This window comes from Cavia porcellus, unplaced genomic scaffold (assembly GCF_034190915.1).
Source record: "Cavia porcellus strain 051 isolate PalLab524CR breed Dunkin Hartley unplaced genomic scaffold, mCavPor4.1 scaffold_7, whole genome shotgun sequence".
Classification (NCBI taxonomy): Eukaryota; Metazoa; Chordata; class Mammalia; order Rodentia; family Caviidae; genus Cavia; species Cavia porcellus.
The window spans coordinates 19,163,115-19,181,215 of record NW_026947490.1 but is presented as its reverse complement, the minus strand read 5'-3'; the positions used below and the strand labels follow the sequence as shown (position 1 = coordinate 19,181,215).

General features: G+C 48.9%; 1 protein-coding gene across 6 annotated transcripts; it reads left to right on the top strand.

The window, feature by feature from the left end:
- The first annotated feature begins 265 nt into the window (after nt 1-265).
- Nucleotides 266-17,754, top strand: Coq8b (coenzyme Q8B). Of its 6 annotated transcripts, XM_013159351.2 has the most exons (16): nt 266-401; nt 613-802; nt 1,436-1,540; nt 1,655-1,774; nt 1,909-1,975; nt 3,127-3,204; nt 6,494-6,616; nt 6,754-6,839; nt 7,810-7,950; nt 8,038-8,119; nt 8,530-8,623; nt 10,846-10,987; nt 11,079-11,186; nt 13,495-13,560; nt 16,426-16,512; nt 16,980-17,754. In XM_013159351.2, exons 3-16 carry the CDS (start codon nt 1,439-1,441, stop codon nt 17,280-17,282), a joined length of 1,599 nt encoding a protein of 532 aa, XP_013014805.1. In that variant the 5' UTR covers nt 266-401; nt 613-802; nt 1,436-1,438; the 3' UTR covers nt 17,283-17,754. The 6 variants fall into 6 exon arrangements, with proteins under 6 accessions (XP_013014805.1, XP_003462055.1, XP_013014816.1 ...); XM_003462007.4 differs by lacking the exons at nt 266-401; nt 613-802 and adding an exon at nt 918-1,058; XM_013159362.3 differs by lacking the exons at nt 266-401; nt 613-802 and adding an exon at nt 1,022-1,040.
- The last annotated feature ends 347 nt before the right edge of the window (nt 17,755-18,101 follow it).

Below are 18,101 nucleotides of genomic sequence, written 5' to 3'. Positions count from 1 at the left end.
AGGCTCTAGAATGAGTCATCTCAGACCAGTAAGAAGTCAGAGACAGGGGCTCACCTGGTAACTCCCCGCCGATTAGGAAGCTGAAATCTGGAAAGGGAGGAGGGCTCTTCTGAGATTACACAGTACAGGCACAGAAACAGGAAGCCCTCATTCCCAACAGAAATGAGTTGACAGGGGAAGCAGGTGGCTGTTGGGGATACATCTGTGTTTCTCCCAGCCAGCTGTTTCTGTTCCAGAAGAGAAGGGTGAGTCGCCCCAACGTGCACGCGCACAGATGGCTGGAAGCTGATTTCCTGGGATGTCAACGTTCCTGACTCAGCAGTGGGAATCTTGGCTGAGTGTGTTCTCGGAAATGTCAGGCCTGCAGGAAACAGAGGGCTCCCACTTGAGCCATCTTGCAGGTGGGCAGGGAGCAGAGGGAGCAGAGTGTGTGAGGGAACAGAGGCTTAGTGTGCAAGTAAGGGGTTTAGCACGGGGAGAGTTGAGGGTGTGAGCGGCAGACAGCAAGCAAGGCAGGGGATTTAAAGGCGCAAGGAAGGAGGTTGGGTGACAGGGAGTGGGTGTTTGTGCAAAGCGAAGAAACTATGTGCAAGGGAAATGTTTGCTCAGCAGAATGTGTTCAAAGGAGAGATGTTGAGCCTACCATACACAAGAGTGAAAAGAAGAAGGCAGCCTGGCAAAATGTTCATGCAGAAAAGTGTGGCGTTTGTGCAGGACAGTAACGTGCACAAGAAAGACGGAATAAAGAACAGAAGGTCTGCCGCAGGCGCGGGCCTCAGAGTCAAGTGGAAGGGGCCAGGCGGTACGTGCGCGCTCCCGTGCTCCCCCAGCAATCCTGGCGGGACCCGAAGCTCACCTAGACACCACGCTCGGAATCTGGGTCCCATCTCTGCCCCACCCACCGCGCACAGCCGGGCGCGCTCCTTGCCAATCTGAGGGCCGCTGCTCCGCCATTGGCTAACTGACCGGAGGGGGCGGGTGTACAGTTTCCCGGCAGCACCCGAGGCCCTTGAGACCCGCGGCTAGGGAGTCCTGGAGCTGTAGGTGCTTAGCAACGGGTGAGGAGTGCGGGTAGACTTTGGGTGCCTAGTCGTGCTGGGTAAGGCGGTGCCTAGCAACATAGGAATAGCTCCGAGAAGTAGAGAGGTAGCACTGGAGGATCTGTGGGTGTCTAGCAACGAGGGAGAACCCTAGCAACGGCGAAGGGCTAGGGGTGTGGGTTTGAGAGGCGCTCACGTAGAACTGCGGGTTTCTACGAACGAGGGGTGTCACCTGGAGGAGCCGTGGGGATTTGGCAGGGAAGAAGGTCAGTAGTAGATAAGAATCTTAAAAAGATCAGACGCAGGGCAATTTAGAGGCCTTCCAGAGAAGCGGGATACAGCAGGGAGCCAGCCCTGCAACTTTTACCCTAAAGATTCCTCCTGTTCTTCCTTAGGCAATGTGGCTGGAGCTAGGGAGCCTACTGCGGGAGACCTGTGGACAACTGGGCTGGAATGTTGGTCTGCTTCGTGGGGCTCTGGGGCGTAGGCCCCATTGGTGGGTAAGAGGTCGGAGGTGGTCCTCAAGGAGAAAAGGCTACTGGAGGCTTCAGAGAATAAATGGCTGAGGGAGACGCCACATCCTCACGTCTTACTACAGTCCAGATCTTTTGCAGGGCCCCTGTGGGGGTTTTGGATCCCGAAAGATTCACCAGGATGGACTTGGGAGAGGCCTGGGTGAGGAGGACATTCGGAAGGCACGGGAGGCCCGTGTCAGGAAGTCACCCCGGCCCCAGGTAGATCACTCACCCAGCAATACCCTAGTAGGGCTACTGGCCTCCTCATCTCGGGTAGGGAGTGGGCAGTGGTTTGGTCGGATTCAGGGCGTAGTCCTCACCTTCCCACCCTCAGAGCTTCTCCTGTTTCCCAGCTGAGTGACCGCTCTCGAGAACGCAGGGTACCTGCCTCCCGGATCAGTCGGCTGGCCAGCTTTGGGGGTAGGTGTGACTTTGAAGGATCAGAATGTTACCTAGATTAGAGGAGGCAACATTTACAGGATGAAGCAAGAAAAAGATGAATGAGAGCTAGAGAGATGAGGGAGAGCCAGGAAAAGAAGAACAAAAGCTAAGGCCTGCAAAGCCAAGAGAAATGTAAATGATGTTAACGTTTATTGTGAAACTGTTATGTGCCCGGGCCCCTACACAGTGATCTCTCTGTACTAAACTGGTGACTGCCTTTTTTTTTTTTTTTTTTTTCCCATTCTAGAGGTGAGGAAATGGAGGCTAAGAGAAATGAGGTGACTTGAGTCTGGGTCATGTATTGGGATTGTTCAAACTAACCTGAAATAATTAGAAAAAGAGGCATAAACATAGAGGAAAGGAGCTATGGACAACAAAATAGGAATCCCCAGAAGGACAATGATTTGGAGGCTTTTTGTATGTGTGGTACTAGGGATGGATCCTCGGCCTTCACACCGAGCTGCATCCCCAGCCCTTTATTTTATTTTTCTTAATTTTGAGACAAGGTCTTGCTAAATAGGTAAGTTGCCCAAGCTGAGCTCAAATTTGAAATCCTCTTGTCCTGAGAGTGCTGGGATACAGGCATGCACTACCACACCTGACTTCAGAGCTTTCTTAACCTTTGATTATACACTAGAATCAGCTGGAGTGCTTACTGCAAATTCCCAGGTATCATTTCAAACCAGTTCAGTCAGAATCTCAGGAATGGGGCCTGGCATCTACAAAAGCACATTAGAGGACTTTGAACTGCTGGGAGAGGGGCAGAGATGTGGAAGAGGGATGAAGTGAAATGCAGCTTCACTTTGAAGGGAAACCTAAGCTGGAAAAGAATAAAATCCTGAATGAGAGACAGAGACGCAGAGAGTTGAGAAAAGAGATAGGTAAACTTGAGAGACTGAGAAGACAGGAATGGAGGTCTATGTCTGCAATCCCAGTTACTCAGTAGGCTGAGGCAGGGGAATTGCAAGTTGGACAACTCATGGAAAGACCCTGTATCAAAATAAAAAGGACTGGGATGTAGCTCAGTGGTAGAGCACTCCAGTACCAGAGAGAGAGAAGATGAGGAAAGAAATAAGATGTGAGGAGAAGACTCCAGGTAAGCAGGCACTCTGTCCTCTCTCACTTCCCAGGACTGGCTGTTGGCTTGGGGCTGGGAGCACTGGTTGAAGTAGCCAAGAAATCCCTGCCAGGAGGACACCTACAGTCAGGTGAGTGAATTTCATCTCCTGGGTTCAGATCCTGGCTTTACCTGGGCTAAGCGGTATCATCTCTCTGAGCCCCCATTTCTTTATTGGAAGACAGGGGTGATAATGTATTCACCTCTTTGGGCTTTTGCAAAGTGCATAGAACCAGGACTAAGCAGCTGTCGGGGCTGTGATAATAGGATCTATTATCTGAGCAAAATATAAGCCCCTGGGAGTTTTGAACTCTGAGCAAGGGAGGAAAATAGTGCCTATGGGAAGTGCATACACCGGAAATGGAATCCTATGTCAAGAATTTATAGGTGAGGTTCCTCAACTAGTCAGAGTTTTCAAACAAAAGTGAGGGCTGACAGTCAAGATTAAAATGAGAGGGACTGGGGGTTTAGCTCAGCGGCATAAGCGCCTGCCTTGAAAGTAGGCAGTTGTGAGTTCAATCCCTGGTACCGATAAAAAGGAAAAAGACAAAAAAAAAGATTAAAATGAGACCTTGGGGGCTGGGGATTTAGCTCAGCGGCATAAGTGCCTGCCTTGCAAGCAGGCAGTCGTGAGTTCGATCCCTGGTACCGATAAAAAGGAAAAAAACCTCAAAAAAAAAAAAAAATGAGACTTAATTGACTGATGGCATATGTGAACCATGAATGGATGTTTGAAAAAAATAACTATGAAAGGCATTTTGGAGCCAGGTGGAATGGTGCACAGTTGTAATCCCAGCACTCTGGGAGGCTGCGGGAGGAGGCTTATCATGAATTTGAGGCCAGTGTGAGCTACATAGTGAGCTCTGTGCTAGACTATGTAGCAAAATCCCTTCTCAAAAAAAAAAAAAAAACAAACATTTTTGGGGAACAATTGGGAAAATCTGAATATAATGGTAATGAATGTTAATACGCTTATGTGTGACTATAATACAGTGTTTAGAATATCCTCATCATTCTTAGAAACTGTATAACTTCAGCAAAACAGTATTTAGTATGTAGGTGCTCACACACAGGTGCACACATGGAGATAAGCAGATGAGGCAAGATGTTGCTGAATCCAGGTGAAGGGTGTTCCTGATGTTATGATTGCAGTTTTCCGTTTGGCTTTCTTTCAGTACACAGAGTAGAGGTTTCTTAAGGCCAAGCTGAGTCTAAACTCCTCTGTGCCACTCCGTCTTGTACCATCCCTGACAAAGCATGAACCTGGGTCTCTTAGTTCTTGCCTTGAACAGGAAGGTGTGGGGAGTTCATTCTTGGGTGATGCTTGGGATTCAGTCAGAGAATCCACAAAGGCACTTAGAAGTCTGCCAGCACTGGGTGAGCACTCAATAAACTCTTCGTGGGATTTTTGTTTTTTTCCCTTTTTCTGGTAATGGTAGTCAAACCCAAGCCATTTGCACTAATCTATACCCCCAGGAATTTTTAAATCTTAAAAAAAAAATTGTTATTGACTTAGTTAATTTGAGACAGGGTCTTGTTATATAGCCCAGGCTGCCGTTGAACTAACAGTGATGTTCCTGCTTTGATCTCTGTGAGTGCTTCAGTTTTAAGCATACACCACTGTGCCAAGCTTTTTTTTTTTTTCTTTTTGAGGCAGGGTTTCATTATGCAGTTCAGGATGGCCTTGAACTCATTTTGTAGCCCAGGTTGGCCTTGAACTCATTTTATCCTCCTGCTTCAGCCTCCCAAGTGCTGGGATTACAGGCATGTACCACCTATGTGTTATTTTTATACTTTTTTTTTGTACCAGGGATCGAACTCCTGACCTTGCACTTGCCAGGCAGGCACTTATGCCACTGAGCTATATCCCCAGCCCCCATGTGTTGTTTTTGACACATACTGAATGTGATATTTATGGGTTACAGTATAACCTACCTACCTTTTCTTACTTTCTTACTTTCTTTCCTTCTTGTCCAGCCTTCTTTCCTTTCTTCCTTTTTTTTTGGTCCTGGGATTGAACCTAGAGCCTTGTGAATGCTAAGCATGCACTCAACCATGAATTACAGCTACGGCCCCATGTGACATTTCATACATGGATACAGTGTGTAATAATTAGATTACTGTAATTGACATCTCTATCACCTCTATAAACTGAAAATTATAAAACATAGCATAAATGCACATATGCACATTCTATCCGCCCTCAAACTGATGATGTCCTCATCTGACTTGGAAACTCTGGAAAACTCACTGAATATTTTTGGGAACATAGTAACAAAGAGGCAAATAATATCTTAATATTATGATGAAAGTACTTTGATCTCACAGAAAACCCCAAAAGGTCTCAGGGACCCTGAGGACCCTATTTGGAGACTTATTGCCCTGACTCTCTAGAAACTCTTCTCTTGCGCCCTCCAAGTCATTCCCTGCACCAAGAATGACCTTGTTTTGGCTTCTGACACTCATGAGTAGTTTGTTTGTGTTTTCTTATATAAATATAATTCGTTTGGGAGGCTGAGGCAAGAGGATCACTGCAATTTTGAGGCCAACCTGGGCTACCTAGTGGGTTCAAGACAAGCCAGAGCTACATAGAAAGATGTTGTCTATGCTGGGCATGGTGGTGCATGCCTGTAGTCTCAGCATTCAGGAAGCTGAGGCAGGAGGGCCAGCTTTGGCCAAATGCTCAGTTTAGGGCCAGCCTTGGTTACAAAGGCCAGCCTGAACTACATAGTGATTGGATAGTGTATTCTTTGTACCTGCCTTTTATTCAGCATTATATTTGTGAGACATCTGTTACTATTTGTAATAGTAGACTGCTTATTCAATACTGCAGAAATCATCCTGTAACTGTGGCACAATTTTTAAAAAAAATTTTCTCCCTTGAGACACAGGGTCTCACTGTGTAGTTCAAGTTAACCTTGCAATCTGTAGTCCAGGCTGTTCTCAAACTCTGGGTAATCCTCCTGCCTCATCCTCTCAAGTGCTGAGATTACAGGCATGTGCCACCCTACCAAGCTATTTCACAATTTTTAGTCATTGTTTGGATTGTCATTTCCTTGTTTCTAGTTTGGGGCTGGCATCAGTAATGCTGCTGTGGACGCTCTATACTATCTGTTGGTGGCCACTTTATACATTTCTCTACCTGGGAGGGGAATGGCACTGACTACAGGCACATGCTTTACTAGAAAGTTCCCTCTCTCTTCCCACAGTGCTCATGGCAGCACAGGTCTGAGTCCAGATTGCTGCCCTTCATTGCCACCTGTTGGTGTTGTCTTTTCCACTTTAGCCATTGTGGCAGCTTCCTTGGTGTTCTGTTCTGTTCTGTTCTGTTCTGTTCTGTTTTTGTGGTGGTAACATCAGGCTTATTCTCTCCTTCCCAGAAAGTGGCTCCCAGCTGGGCTCCAGCCCTTTCTTATCTGAGGCCAACGCTGAGAGGATCGTGCAGACCTTGTGTACAGTCCGGGGGGCCGCCCTCAAGGTTGGCCAAATGCTCAGCATCCAGGGTACAGCGTGAGCCCCGACTCCTGAACCTGATCTCTTTCCCACCCCACCCCCTCCCTACAAGCCTTGATTTAGGGGACTCAACACAGAGCCCTTCGTCACACCTCCCTCACCGGGCCTCTTCCCACTGTCTCCTAAGACAACAGCCTCATCAGCCCCCAGCTGCAACGCATCTTTGAGCGGGTCCGCCAAAGCGCCGACTTCATGCCCCGCTGGCAGATGCTGGTAAGGGCCTGGCGGGAGACAGGCAAGGAGACTCATTACACACACACACACCTTCTGACTCTGAGAGTCAGTTTCTCCATCTATAACATGGGGATCACCAAAGTACACACCTCATCCATAGCATCACTGTGATTAAATGACAGCAAGAGGCAGAGTGTTTTATTCTGTCCTGGGCACAGATTTCGCTCTGTTGAGACAGCATAGCACAGTGGTTATTGTTTGAGCCCTCTCTGTCAGTCACAGGCCTAAGGTCTCTATGCCTTTGTTACCTGTTCTGGGAAGTGGAGATAGTGGCAGCCACACCTCTGTCACAGAGTTACATCAACTAGTACACAGTTTATATATTAGAGCGCCTTAGTTTACATTCCATGGAGTACTTAAAACTGTCCCTATCACATCACAAATGACATGCAAGTTTTAGCAAGGATTATTACTGTTTTGTTTTTGATTAAAGGAGATCATATCTATAAATAGGCTGGCACAGCACCTGGCCTTGAGTAAGTGCCCAAGACACAAGCTGTTTTCCTGATAACTGGGTGGAGGCATGGACTGCAGATTGCAGCTGCCACCTCCCTCCCAATGCCTGTTCTGCTTACTTGCCATGTGACCCCACATGGTCCTTGTCTTGCTCTGCACCACTTCGAACAGGATGAGCCCATGGGAAGCAATTCTTGAGTGTGTTAATTTTGAGTTAATAATATAATATATAAGTAAAGCAAAGATTTATCCATCTTAACTAAATAGCAGTTCCCACAGCTGCCCAAGTAGAGTAGAAAGTACAGATTCAGGAGAGAGAAGCTGGCCTAGGCCTTCCAGCCTCCAGTATCTGACAGGAAGGAACTTCTCTCTGAGGCTCAGTTTCTATGGTAATGGGATAGCAGCCAGGAACACAGCCCATGGTTATTACCTTGTCAAAAAATGCTCAGGTACCCATAACCATGATGGTGACTGTCATGACCACTCCTCACAGAAAGTTCTTGAAGAAGAGCTGGGCAAAGACTGGAAAGCCAAGCTGCCCTCCCTGGAGGAGGTCCCCTTTGCTGCTGCCTCAATTGGGCAGGTGCACCAAGGTGTGCTAAAGGATGGGACAGAGGTGGCTGTGAAGATCCAGGTGAGAATGGAGGCCAAGCAGGGCAGGGATGGGGTGGGGTGGGTATCCTGCTCTCCCAGAGGAATGACTTCTGTACCCACCCCACAGTACCCAGGCGTTGCCCAGAGCATCCACAGCGATGTACAGAACCTGTTGGCTGTCCTCAAGATGAGTACAGCCCTGCCGGAAGGTGAGGCACCCCAACCACGGGAAGGCACAGGGCAGAGTGTGTCTGTGGCAGACAGAAAGGGGTATGTGTATGTGGTGTTGAGAGAGGAAGGGAGGGGGAAGACAGGCTAGAAAGTAGCAGAGGGACACCTGGGGCACAGGATGCCAAGCAGGTAACATCGTGTGGCAGTGGAGGAGCTGGCATGTGTGCACAGCAAAGAGATGACCCAAGAGAGAGATGGTAGATGGACCATAGCTGTGAGAGAACAGAGGGACGTTGCAGACAGTGATGCCAATAAGAGTTCCAGAGCAGAGCAGTGAGGGACAGCAAGAGAGACAGAAAGAGGGAGACACAACTGCGAAAAAGACTGAGTGGGACCCCCAGGGCTCCAGCGGCCCCTCCCCGCTGATGCCATCCCAATCCCCGGCTAGGCCTGTTTGCTGAGCAGAGCCTGCAGGCCTTGCAGCAGGAGCTGGCTTGGGAATGCAACTACCTCCGAGAGGCAGCCTGTGCCCAGAGCTTCAGGTGAGCAGACTTCCCAGGGAGCCCTCACTTGTCCCCTGTGTCCCCTGTGAGCATGGACACATCACTGCTCTCTCGGTGTCAGTTTTCTCCTCTTCTGGATGGGCACATGTTCACTGTGGTCTGACTAAGCGCTTATTTACACCGTGAGGTACAGGTACACCTACTGGACTGCCAAATGGAGCAGTCTGGCAGCACCGGCGATTAGAGAGGGCAGGCAGTGCCTTACCTAGGGTGGACAAGAGGAGAAAGTGATAGATAGAAGCATTCCGGACAGCAGTTTGGCCTCACCAAATAGGGCCTTATATTCACATTCCTCACAACCCACTTGCTAAATACTGTATAAGCACTCGTGCCAATGTATACAACCAGACGTTTCCAGAATGCTTAGAGCAGCATTGTCTTCAAGAGCCCCCAAAGTAGAAACAACCCACATCTATCACATTCATCTAGCAGGGCGCATAAATAAATCATGGTATACTCATTGGCAGAATGTTTTATAGCAGTGACTATGTGGAACAGTGTGGTTATATCTTGGAAGTACGTGACACAAAACAATGCGTGACACCTCAGCAGGATCCTCCACAGTGACTCAGCATGTGTTGAAGGTCTGGAATGTGTTGGGCTCAGTGGAAGTCAGTGCTTTGGAGCATGTGTCCCAGAGCCATAGCTTGGTGTCCCATCTCAGTCAGCCTTCCCCAGGCATGGCAGCCTGGTTCCGTGCAGCAGCCTCGAGATTGTCCTTACAGGGTGTGTATACGTGTGTGTAAATGGAGACTGATGATGAAATGAGATCTTATAACCAAGGACAGAAACACCCAGCCTCAAAGCAGAACCTCAAGGAAAAGGGGACAAAGCAGGATGAGGGGCCAGTGCTCCTTCATTTGGGTCTGGGTGTACCCCTTCCCAACAAGGTTCTCCAGAGCCCATAAGAATAAGAACCCAAGGAGCTGGGGATTTAGCTCAGCGGCATAAGTGCCTGCCTTGCAAGCAGGCAGTCGTGAGTTCGATCCCTGGTACTTCTAAAAAAGAAAAAGAAAAAGACCAAAAAAAAAAAAAAAAAAGAATAAGAACCCACCTCATTTCCCTGTCCCTGGCCTTCCTGTCCGGTCCCCCTCTGTAGCATTCCTCAAGTCCCCAGTAAAAACCCTCAGTTGTATTCTTTGCTCCCAAATCTTACTCTTTATGGGTATTTGTCTTCTTTGTGAGACAGGGTCTCTGTCATCCAGGCTGTCCTCACAGTGTTCCTCCTGCCTCAGCTTCTGGGATGAGTTCTGGGATGACAGGCCTGTGCTACCACCTGTGACCCAAATCTTCCTCTAACACTTACATCACTTTATAATTGGTCTTTCTGTTAGAGATGGGCTCTGGTGGTCCAGGCCAAGGCTTGCTCAGCATTGATCTGTTCCCCAGCATAAAAACAGACAAGGATTCTTTCCTTTCATTTACCAATATTCAGAGGACAGCATCTCAAACTATCCAGGAGGACATGCTCCAAAGCCCCAGTGGATGGTGTAAACCCTGCAGAATATTAAACCGCATATAGGGTAACTTTTTCCTATGCATACCTATGGTAAAGTTTAACTTATAAACTTTTTTTGTTTCTTTTTGTTTTGAGACAAGGTCTCACTATGCAGTTCAGGCTGACCTTGAACTCACAGTGATCCTCCTGCCTCAGCTTCCCAGGTGCTGAGATTATGGCTGTGTACCACCATACCCAGCTAATAAATTTATTTTTTTTCTTGAGACAGGGTCTTGCTGTGTAGTCCAGGCTGACCTTAAATTCACTATGTAAGTGGCCGGGGGTTTAGCTCAGTGGTATAAGCACTCGCCTGGCAAGTGTGAGGTCATGAGTTCGATCCCCGGTACCAAAAAAAAAAAACCCCGACCAAATTCACTGTGAAGCATAGATAAGCCTCAGACGCATGGTAATTTAATTAATAAACTGATTTTAAAAAATGATACATAAATTAAATACATTGAGCTCATCCTGGAGCAGTGGTGAGTTCCAGGTAACACCCAGTTAAAGACAAGCATAGAATAGGCCATACAGGGACACTTGTTAGATGTTAGCTCAGCCAGTCGTTAGCGATCACCCTAGGCAGACAGGCCAGAGAAGGATATGAGGGAAGGAGAAACACAGAGGGGGAGGACCTGAAAGATTTCTCAGAGACCGCCTGGGGGTGCCCAGTGCATGAAGTCCCATTCCCTCTCTTCTGCTCCAGGCAGCTGTTAGCAGATGACCCCTTCTTTCGGGTTCCAGCTGTGATTAAAGAACTGTGCACCACACGAGTGCTAGGCATGGAGCTGGCTGGTGGAGTCCCTCTGGACCAGTGCCAGGGCCTGAGCCAGGATGTCCGGAACCAGGTAGGTTGCTTCATGGGAAGGTGGTGTGGTGATGTTGGGGGGCGCCCTACAGGGCCACATCACCGAGACATCTCACCTCTCCCCACCACAGATTTGCTTCCAGCTCCTGAGGCTGTGTCTGCGGGAGCTGTTTGAGTTCAGATTCATGCAGACAGACCCCAACTGGGCCAACTTCCTGTACGATGTCTCCAGCCACCAGGTTGGTTACTTCTGCCGTGAGTCAGGATGCACTGGTGCTGGAATGGATGTTCCCAGATATTTCAGTAGCTCAACACAATTGTAGTTCATTATCCACACTTTTCCTTGCAGCAGCTCAGGAACCCCAGCTCTTTATCTTTTGTGCTATGCCTTCCCCTGAGCCTTGGTGTGCTCTGCTTCCAGTGCAGTGATGACCTAGAGTACTTAGTACCAAGATAGGGAAACAGGCCCCAGTGGTCAGGCTGGGACAGGGAGGATGAGGCTGAAGGCCCATCCTGAGCTGTCTAGGCTTGCTGGGGATCAGGGATATGCCTTCCTGAAGTGAGTGTCATTAACTCTGAGACCAGAAAGAGGCAAACAGGCAGCTATGGGAGAGCAGGGTCAGTGTCTAAGCTGAAGGCATAGGTGTACAAAGCCCTGGACATGACAGTTTGCACTTTTCTTGTGTATGGTCCTGTGTTCACCTTCATCAGAGGTTGCCAAATGGTTCTCTAAAGTGGTCTGTCCCCATTCTGTCCCAAAAGGATCTTCTTCAAATACAAGTCTGGCAGCTGGGTGTGATGGTACAAACCTGTAAACTCAGCATTTGGGAGGCTAAGACAGGAGGATTCAAGGCCAGCCTGGATGACATAGCTAGACCCTTCCTCAGCTCCTCAGCATCCTCAGAATCAAGTCTGTCCTTTGCTAAGCATCCTGTGGCCTCTGAGTCTTCAGCCTCAGTCCCTTCCACACCTACCCACAAACACATTTGCCTATGTCCTCTCTTAATCTTATACCCCAGGGGGCTGTTTTTCAAACTCTAGGAGGTAGAGTCTAACACCCATTTATAGGACTTCCAGAGCTTGTTTGTTTGTTTTTGCTTTAGTGCAGCAGAAGAAAAAAAACCTATCAGTGTGTCACAAATGAGAAGGGTCCCTATTATTTTGGGTCACTCTTATATGACATTTATATGTATGCATGCATTTGCCCAGATACCATGAATACATATTCTTACTGTAACGTAGGGTTGGTCATTCAAACTCCACTGCACTAAAGAAATTCATTGGGCACAAAACTCAGAGACAACCAGTGTCTGTCAGGCAGACAAATGCACTGTGATATTTTCATGCAATGAAATTCTCACGCAGTAGTGGAAAATAAATGAATGAGCCAGAGCTACCCAGAGCAATGAGATAAACTACAAGACCTCACTAGACTAAAAGTACAGGTTGCAGGACACCTGTAGTAAATACCTTTTACATAAAGTTTTAACTTTATGTAAAGTTATGTAAACTTTATGTAAACTTTATGTAAAGTTATATAAACTTTATGTTATAACAGTTCATAACAAAGTTATGAACTGTCACCGTATTGTGCACATGTGTAGAGACTGTAAAAATGTATGGGAATTTGAAGACATAATTTAGTAATGGTTTCAGGAAATTGGTAACCTTGGAAAGGACCTCAGGGATAGGGGCAGGGGTCAGGATGGGGTATGTGTAAGGTCCCATTCAGATTAGTAATGTTTTATATTTCTTGTACTTTTTTTTTTTTTTTTTTTGGTACTGGTAATCAAACCCGTGACCTTGTGCTTGCCAGACAGGCACATGTGCCATTGAGTTAAACCTCCAGCCTCTCTTGTATCTTACTGTTCTGTGATTATTTTATTTATTTATTTATTTAGTACTAGAGATTGTACCCAGGGCCTTTGCACTGAACTACATCACCAGCCTTTTTGTTGTATTTTTTTTCTTTTTCTTTCTTTCTTTCCTTTTTTTTCTTTCTTGTATCATGGATTGAACTCACAACCTTGTGCTTGCCAGGTATGCCTTGTGCCACTGAGCCATATCCCCAGCCCTTGTATGTTTTATTTTGAGTCAGAGATTCACACAGTTGCCCAGGCTTGGCTTGAACTTCTGCTTCTCCTGCCTTAGCTTCCCAGAGCGCAGGGATTACAGGTGTGTGCCACTACACCTGGCATCTTCTCCAGATTTTTTGGGGGAGGGAGTGGGGGCTGAAATTTATTACAAAAGCAAATAGCAGCCAGTGTACACACTTCTAATTATTCAAGAGTCTGAGGCAAGAGGATCAAAAGTATTAGGCTACCCTAGGCAATGTAGTAACTTACCAAGGCTCTGTCTCAAAAAGAAAGATGAAGAAAGGCTGAAAATGCATGGAGACTAGAGTCGGAGCGCCCTGGAAAGCAGCTGGACAAGTCCAGCAGAATCCAGTAGCAGGGCTGTGAAAAGGAGAGCTGGGTCTTGGTTACCCCAGTAGACAGTGGGGCATCAAGGTGTCCTAGGATTGTTCTCACTATTCTTCCTTCATAGGTGACTCTGCTGGACTTCGGTGCAAGCCAAGAATTTGGGACAGAGTTCACAGACCACTACATTGAGGTGAGTCCCCCTGACCCTGGCACCTCTGAATGGTGAGGCTCAAGCTATATATGAGGCAAAGGGGTAAAAAGAAATATAACACATCTGGAATTAAGAGATAATAAATAACCTTATATTAACACAGTTTATAAATACCAAGCACTTAATGCAGTGTCAAAAACCATTTTAAGGGTGTTAGGTATAATAACTGATGGAAACCATATAGCACCTTTGTGAGAGCAGAACCCCTTATTGCATGGCCCCCTCCCTTTTCTTTTTCTTTTTCTTTTTTTTTTCTCACTAGAAGGTCTTACTATGTAATTAAGTCTAGCCATTTTTTTTGTCCTGGGCATCAAGCTCACGACCTCGTGCCTGCCAGCCAGGCACTTGGGCCACTGAGCTAAGTTCCTGGCTACGGCTAGCTTTGAATTCACTATGTAGCCCAGGCAGGCCTCAAACTCACAGTGATCTTCCTGCCAAAGCCTCCCAAGTGCTGGGATTATATGCCTGTGCCACCACATTTGGCTTCTAGTCCTATTTTACACACAAAATAACTGCCGCTTAAGTTGGCCAACACCCTGGCAGACCACAGACTCACACTCTGGTAGTCCGGGTCCAGAGTCCACAAGAGCCATGGTGTCCAGGATCTTGGTATACAGTGTGCACCCACGGGAAGCCGAGGTCTCAGGAAGTATTTCCTTCCTACTTTGCCACCTCTCACCTGTTGGGGTCAGTTTGTCTGAGAGACCGCAGAGAACACCATCTCATTGATTTGCTCAGGCTGCATACTCATCCTGGGGCTTTTTTTGTTGGTGATCTTGCTTTGTGGTATTGGAGATTGAACTAAGATCCTTCACACTGAGTTACATCCCCAGCCATTTTTATTTTTGAGACAGGGTCTCGCTAAGTTGCCCAGGCTGGATTTAAACTTACAGTTTTCCCACTTCAGTCTCTGGTGGGATTATAGGTACACACCACCATATCCAGGTCACCATCTCTGTGCCCAGCCCTATTTTGGATGGTGCTGGGGATAAATAGTGACCTGGGCTCAATCTAGGTCCCTGCTATCTTTCTTTTTTTTTTTTTTTTTTTTTTTTTGGTACCACGGATTGAACTCATAACCTTGTGCTTGCCAGGCAGGCACTTACACCACTGAGCTAAATCCCTTGGCCCTAGGTCCCTACTTTCATAGAGAGCACTGTCCAGTGTCAGGACAGATGTCGAGGACCTGGAGGTGTCACAACGGGGATGGAGAAGAGCAGCTGTGAGAGTCCAGAGGGCTAACCCAGCCTGGGAAGTCAGGACAGACTTTCTGGAGGAAGAGACATGGGGTTGAGACCCGAGGGAGGAGGAGTACCAGTCATGAAGACAGAAGGGTATTCCAGATAAACACATGCAGAGGTCAAGCGGCAACAAGGGACAGTCCCATTAGCACAGAGCTTTTAAACTTTAATGTGTGTGGGAAGCCCTGGCAGTGCTGTTCAATGCAGGTCCTTGCATGGAGTTAGTCATGAGATGTTGCATCTCCCACAGGCTCCAGCGGATGTCAATGCTGCCTGTAGCAGGGCCCTATAGAACCAAAAGAAAATTCATGTTCAGACTGGGTGGACAGGGGTGCGGGTGGAGCAGATCACTCTGAGGTGCAGAGGCTGGCTTTGTGGGCGACATTTTATCCCCATTCCATAAAGAACTGCAGAACGGATTTGAGCAGGGGAGGGACACTGTCAGAATTAGAAAACTCCCTCTGAATAGCAAGTGATGAGCCCAGAGAGGCTCTGCAGGGAATAGAGCAGCCAGCCGTGAGGGACACCTGCTGCACAGTCACGGGAGCTGACAGGCTGGGAATTGGGAGAGAGCTGTGTCCCAGACAGGGCCCAGGGCTCTGTGCTAAAAACTCATGGGACCACCCCTGAGATGGGCACAGGAAGGAGGAGCTCTGGTACCCTCCATCCTCACACTCCTTTAAAGGCCATCCCTACAGCCCACCTGAGACACAAAGCTGAGACCTCTGTGGGTAGCTGAAACAGCCGGCTTAGCCTTTTCCAGTTTAAAAAAGCCCTGTCACATGAGTCCCTAAGGACCAAGGCCTGACAGATGGCCAGACAGGCATGGACAGGGGAGCTGAGACACAACAGAACTGCCTGATTAATCCAGTACTCTCCCTCCCTCACATAAAGGGCCACACAGCAGGTAAGGGCTGGACCCAGGTTCCAGTCCCCACTCAGCCCATTTCTCTTCTGCGCAGTGGGAACCAGCACATCCAGCTCTTACTCAGAAGAATAGCTCCTAATACCAATATCGATGATGCTTATCTGCATGCATGTGCTGAGCACTCCGCAGGTGTCACCTTCCTTATCCTCATAATCACCAGGGGAAAAAACTTTCACCAACCCCACTGCACCAATGAGAAAGCAGCAGCCCAGGGGCAAAGCAGCTTGCCTAGTCCAGGCCATGATTTCCCTTCAGCAGCCAGCAGCACAGCTGGGAGGAGCCCAAGCTAGCTCACAAGGAATATGTGACTTGAGCACTGCACACTCATTTGCTAAAGGAAGGTTCATGGGACTAGGACATGGTCACATCCTTGTCCAGCTATGCTTGGATCCTTCTTTTATCTTCCTTTGTGCATATCACGGTGATTAATTCCAAGAAGCTCTGCATTCCCACCCAGGTGGGCAGAACCTCCGACCACATCTACCTGAGGGCACCTCTACTCTAGGACAGTCTTGAGGGAGACACACAGAGGCTAAGTGAGAAGCTCCTAAACAAGAGGAAGCACCCAGCTAGAGAAGGACAGGTAGATCTGAGTTGGTTCAGGAGGTTCCTTTCCTCTAGGACCAACCTCCCCGCCATTGGCCACTGTCCCCTATCCCATGTCCATCTCTCCAGGTGGTGAAGGCTGCAGCTGATGGAGACAAAGACTGTGTCCTGCAGAAATCCCGGGACCTCAAATTCCTCACAGGCTTTGAAACCAAGGTTGGGTGACACTGGGAGAATAGGGGACTGGAGATGGAGTAGGGGAATGGGGCCTGTCTCTTACTAGGGAGAGCAGAGGCTAGGTCTATACCCAGGGAGTGCGCAGCTGTGAGGATGCTTACCTGTGCTAGGGGAGGAGTGGGGGATATGACTGCCTGACTATTCTGGAAACTCAGGAGAACACACACCACTTACCTGTTTTAGATGGGGTGCTATTAATGGGTACTGGGGACCCAGGAGAGGAAGCTGCTTGTCGAGGAGGCTGAGAGGAAGCTAAGGCTGATGGAGGTTGGGGGTGAGAGGGAGCTGCTCTCTCCCAGGAGCTCTGGAAAGCTGCTTATACTCTTGAGGAGTCTGGAGCTTGTGTTTATACTTGAGACTGTGGGAAGCTGAGGACTGCTTGTCTCTTCTGGGACAAATGGAGGGCACTACGTTCATCTGGGTGCATCTGCTGTCCCCACCCCTAGGCATTCTCCGATGCCCATGTGGAAGCAGTGATGATCCTGGGGGAGCCCTTTGCTGCCCCTGGCCCCTATGACTTTGGGGCGGGGGACACTGCCCGCCGCATACAGGGCCTCATCCCAGTGCTGCTGCAGCACCGACTGCGCCCACCACCTCAGGAGACCTATGCCCTGCACCGCAAGCTAGCAGGGGCCTTCCTGGCCTGTGCCCGACTCCACGCCCACATTGCCTGCCGGGACCTCTTCCAAGACACCTACCATCGATACTGGGCCAGTCGCCAGGCACAACCCTTGCCAGCAGCCTCCTGACCATAGACCCTCCCTGCAGACCCCATGACAGCCTCCACCTAGGGATTCCAGGGCCACAGCAGGCCATTCCCTATCCTTCTTGTCCTTGCCTGGGAGACCCCCTGAGGCTTCCTGATCTTGCCTAGCTCCCACCTTGGCCCAGGATTTTGGGAACCCTGAGCTCTAGAGTATCCCAATTCACAGCTCCTCCCACTGCAAAGGGGGCATCCAGGAACTGTAAGCCAGAGAATGTGTCAACTGATTTTTGACAACTGATTTCTGATGACTTGCAAGGGAGCCTGACTCACCTCTGCCTCTTCAGGATCTTTGGTGAAAAAGGAAGAGAGATGGTCCGTGGAGGCCTTAGCTCCTTTACTGGGCCTCCTTTACTCTTCCACCAGCTCCCTTCTCTCTGGTCCAAACTCTGTATTGGAAGGGTGGGAGTGGGGATTGAACCTTCCCTCCGAATAAAAGCGACCCTTCCCTTCCCCCAGCTCTTTTCTCTGCGCTGATGGCGAGGAGCTTGAGGGTGGCCAGGTGCAGATGGTCAACCCGTCCCTCCCTCTCCGCGCGCCCCCTCGAGCTCCTTGTCTGAAAGCCCCAGCCCTGTCTGGACCATCTGTTGCCGGGATCCTCCTCCCCCAGCCCCACGTGCTGACCACCTGCTCAGTGGGCTGTGGCAGCTGAAAAGCCCACCCCATCACACATGGCCTTCCTGCTTCAAGCGCCTTCCCCACACTCCCAGCCACCTCGCCTTTGCTAATGGACCCTGTTGCCCTGCCAAACCCATGGAACTGGGGTGTGCGTAGGAGAGGGGCGAGGTGATGGCCAGAAACACGC

Excerpts from the sequence above, each read along its gene's own strand:
- Coq8b (XM_013159351.2), top strand. The coding sequence starts at position 1,439 with ATGTGGCTGGAGCTAGGGAGCCTACTGCGGGAGACCTGTGGACAACTG. Across the intron at positions 7,951-8,037 it reads AGGTGGCTGTGAAGATCCAG|TACCCAGGCGTTGCCCAGAG; the intron begins GTGAGAATGGAG and ends CCCACCCCACAG. Across the intron at positions 10,988-11,078 it reads GCCAGGATGTCCGGAACCAG|ATTTGCTTCCAGCTCCTGAG; the intron begins GTAGGTTGCTTC and ends TCCCCACCACAG.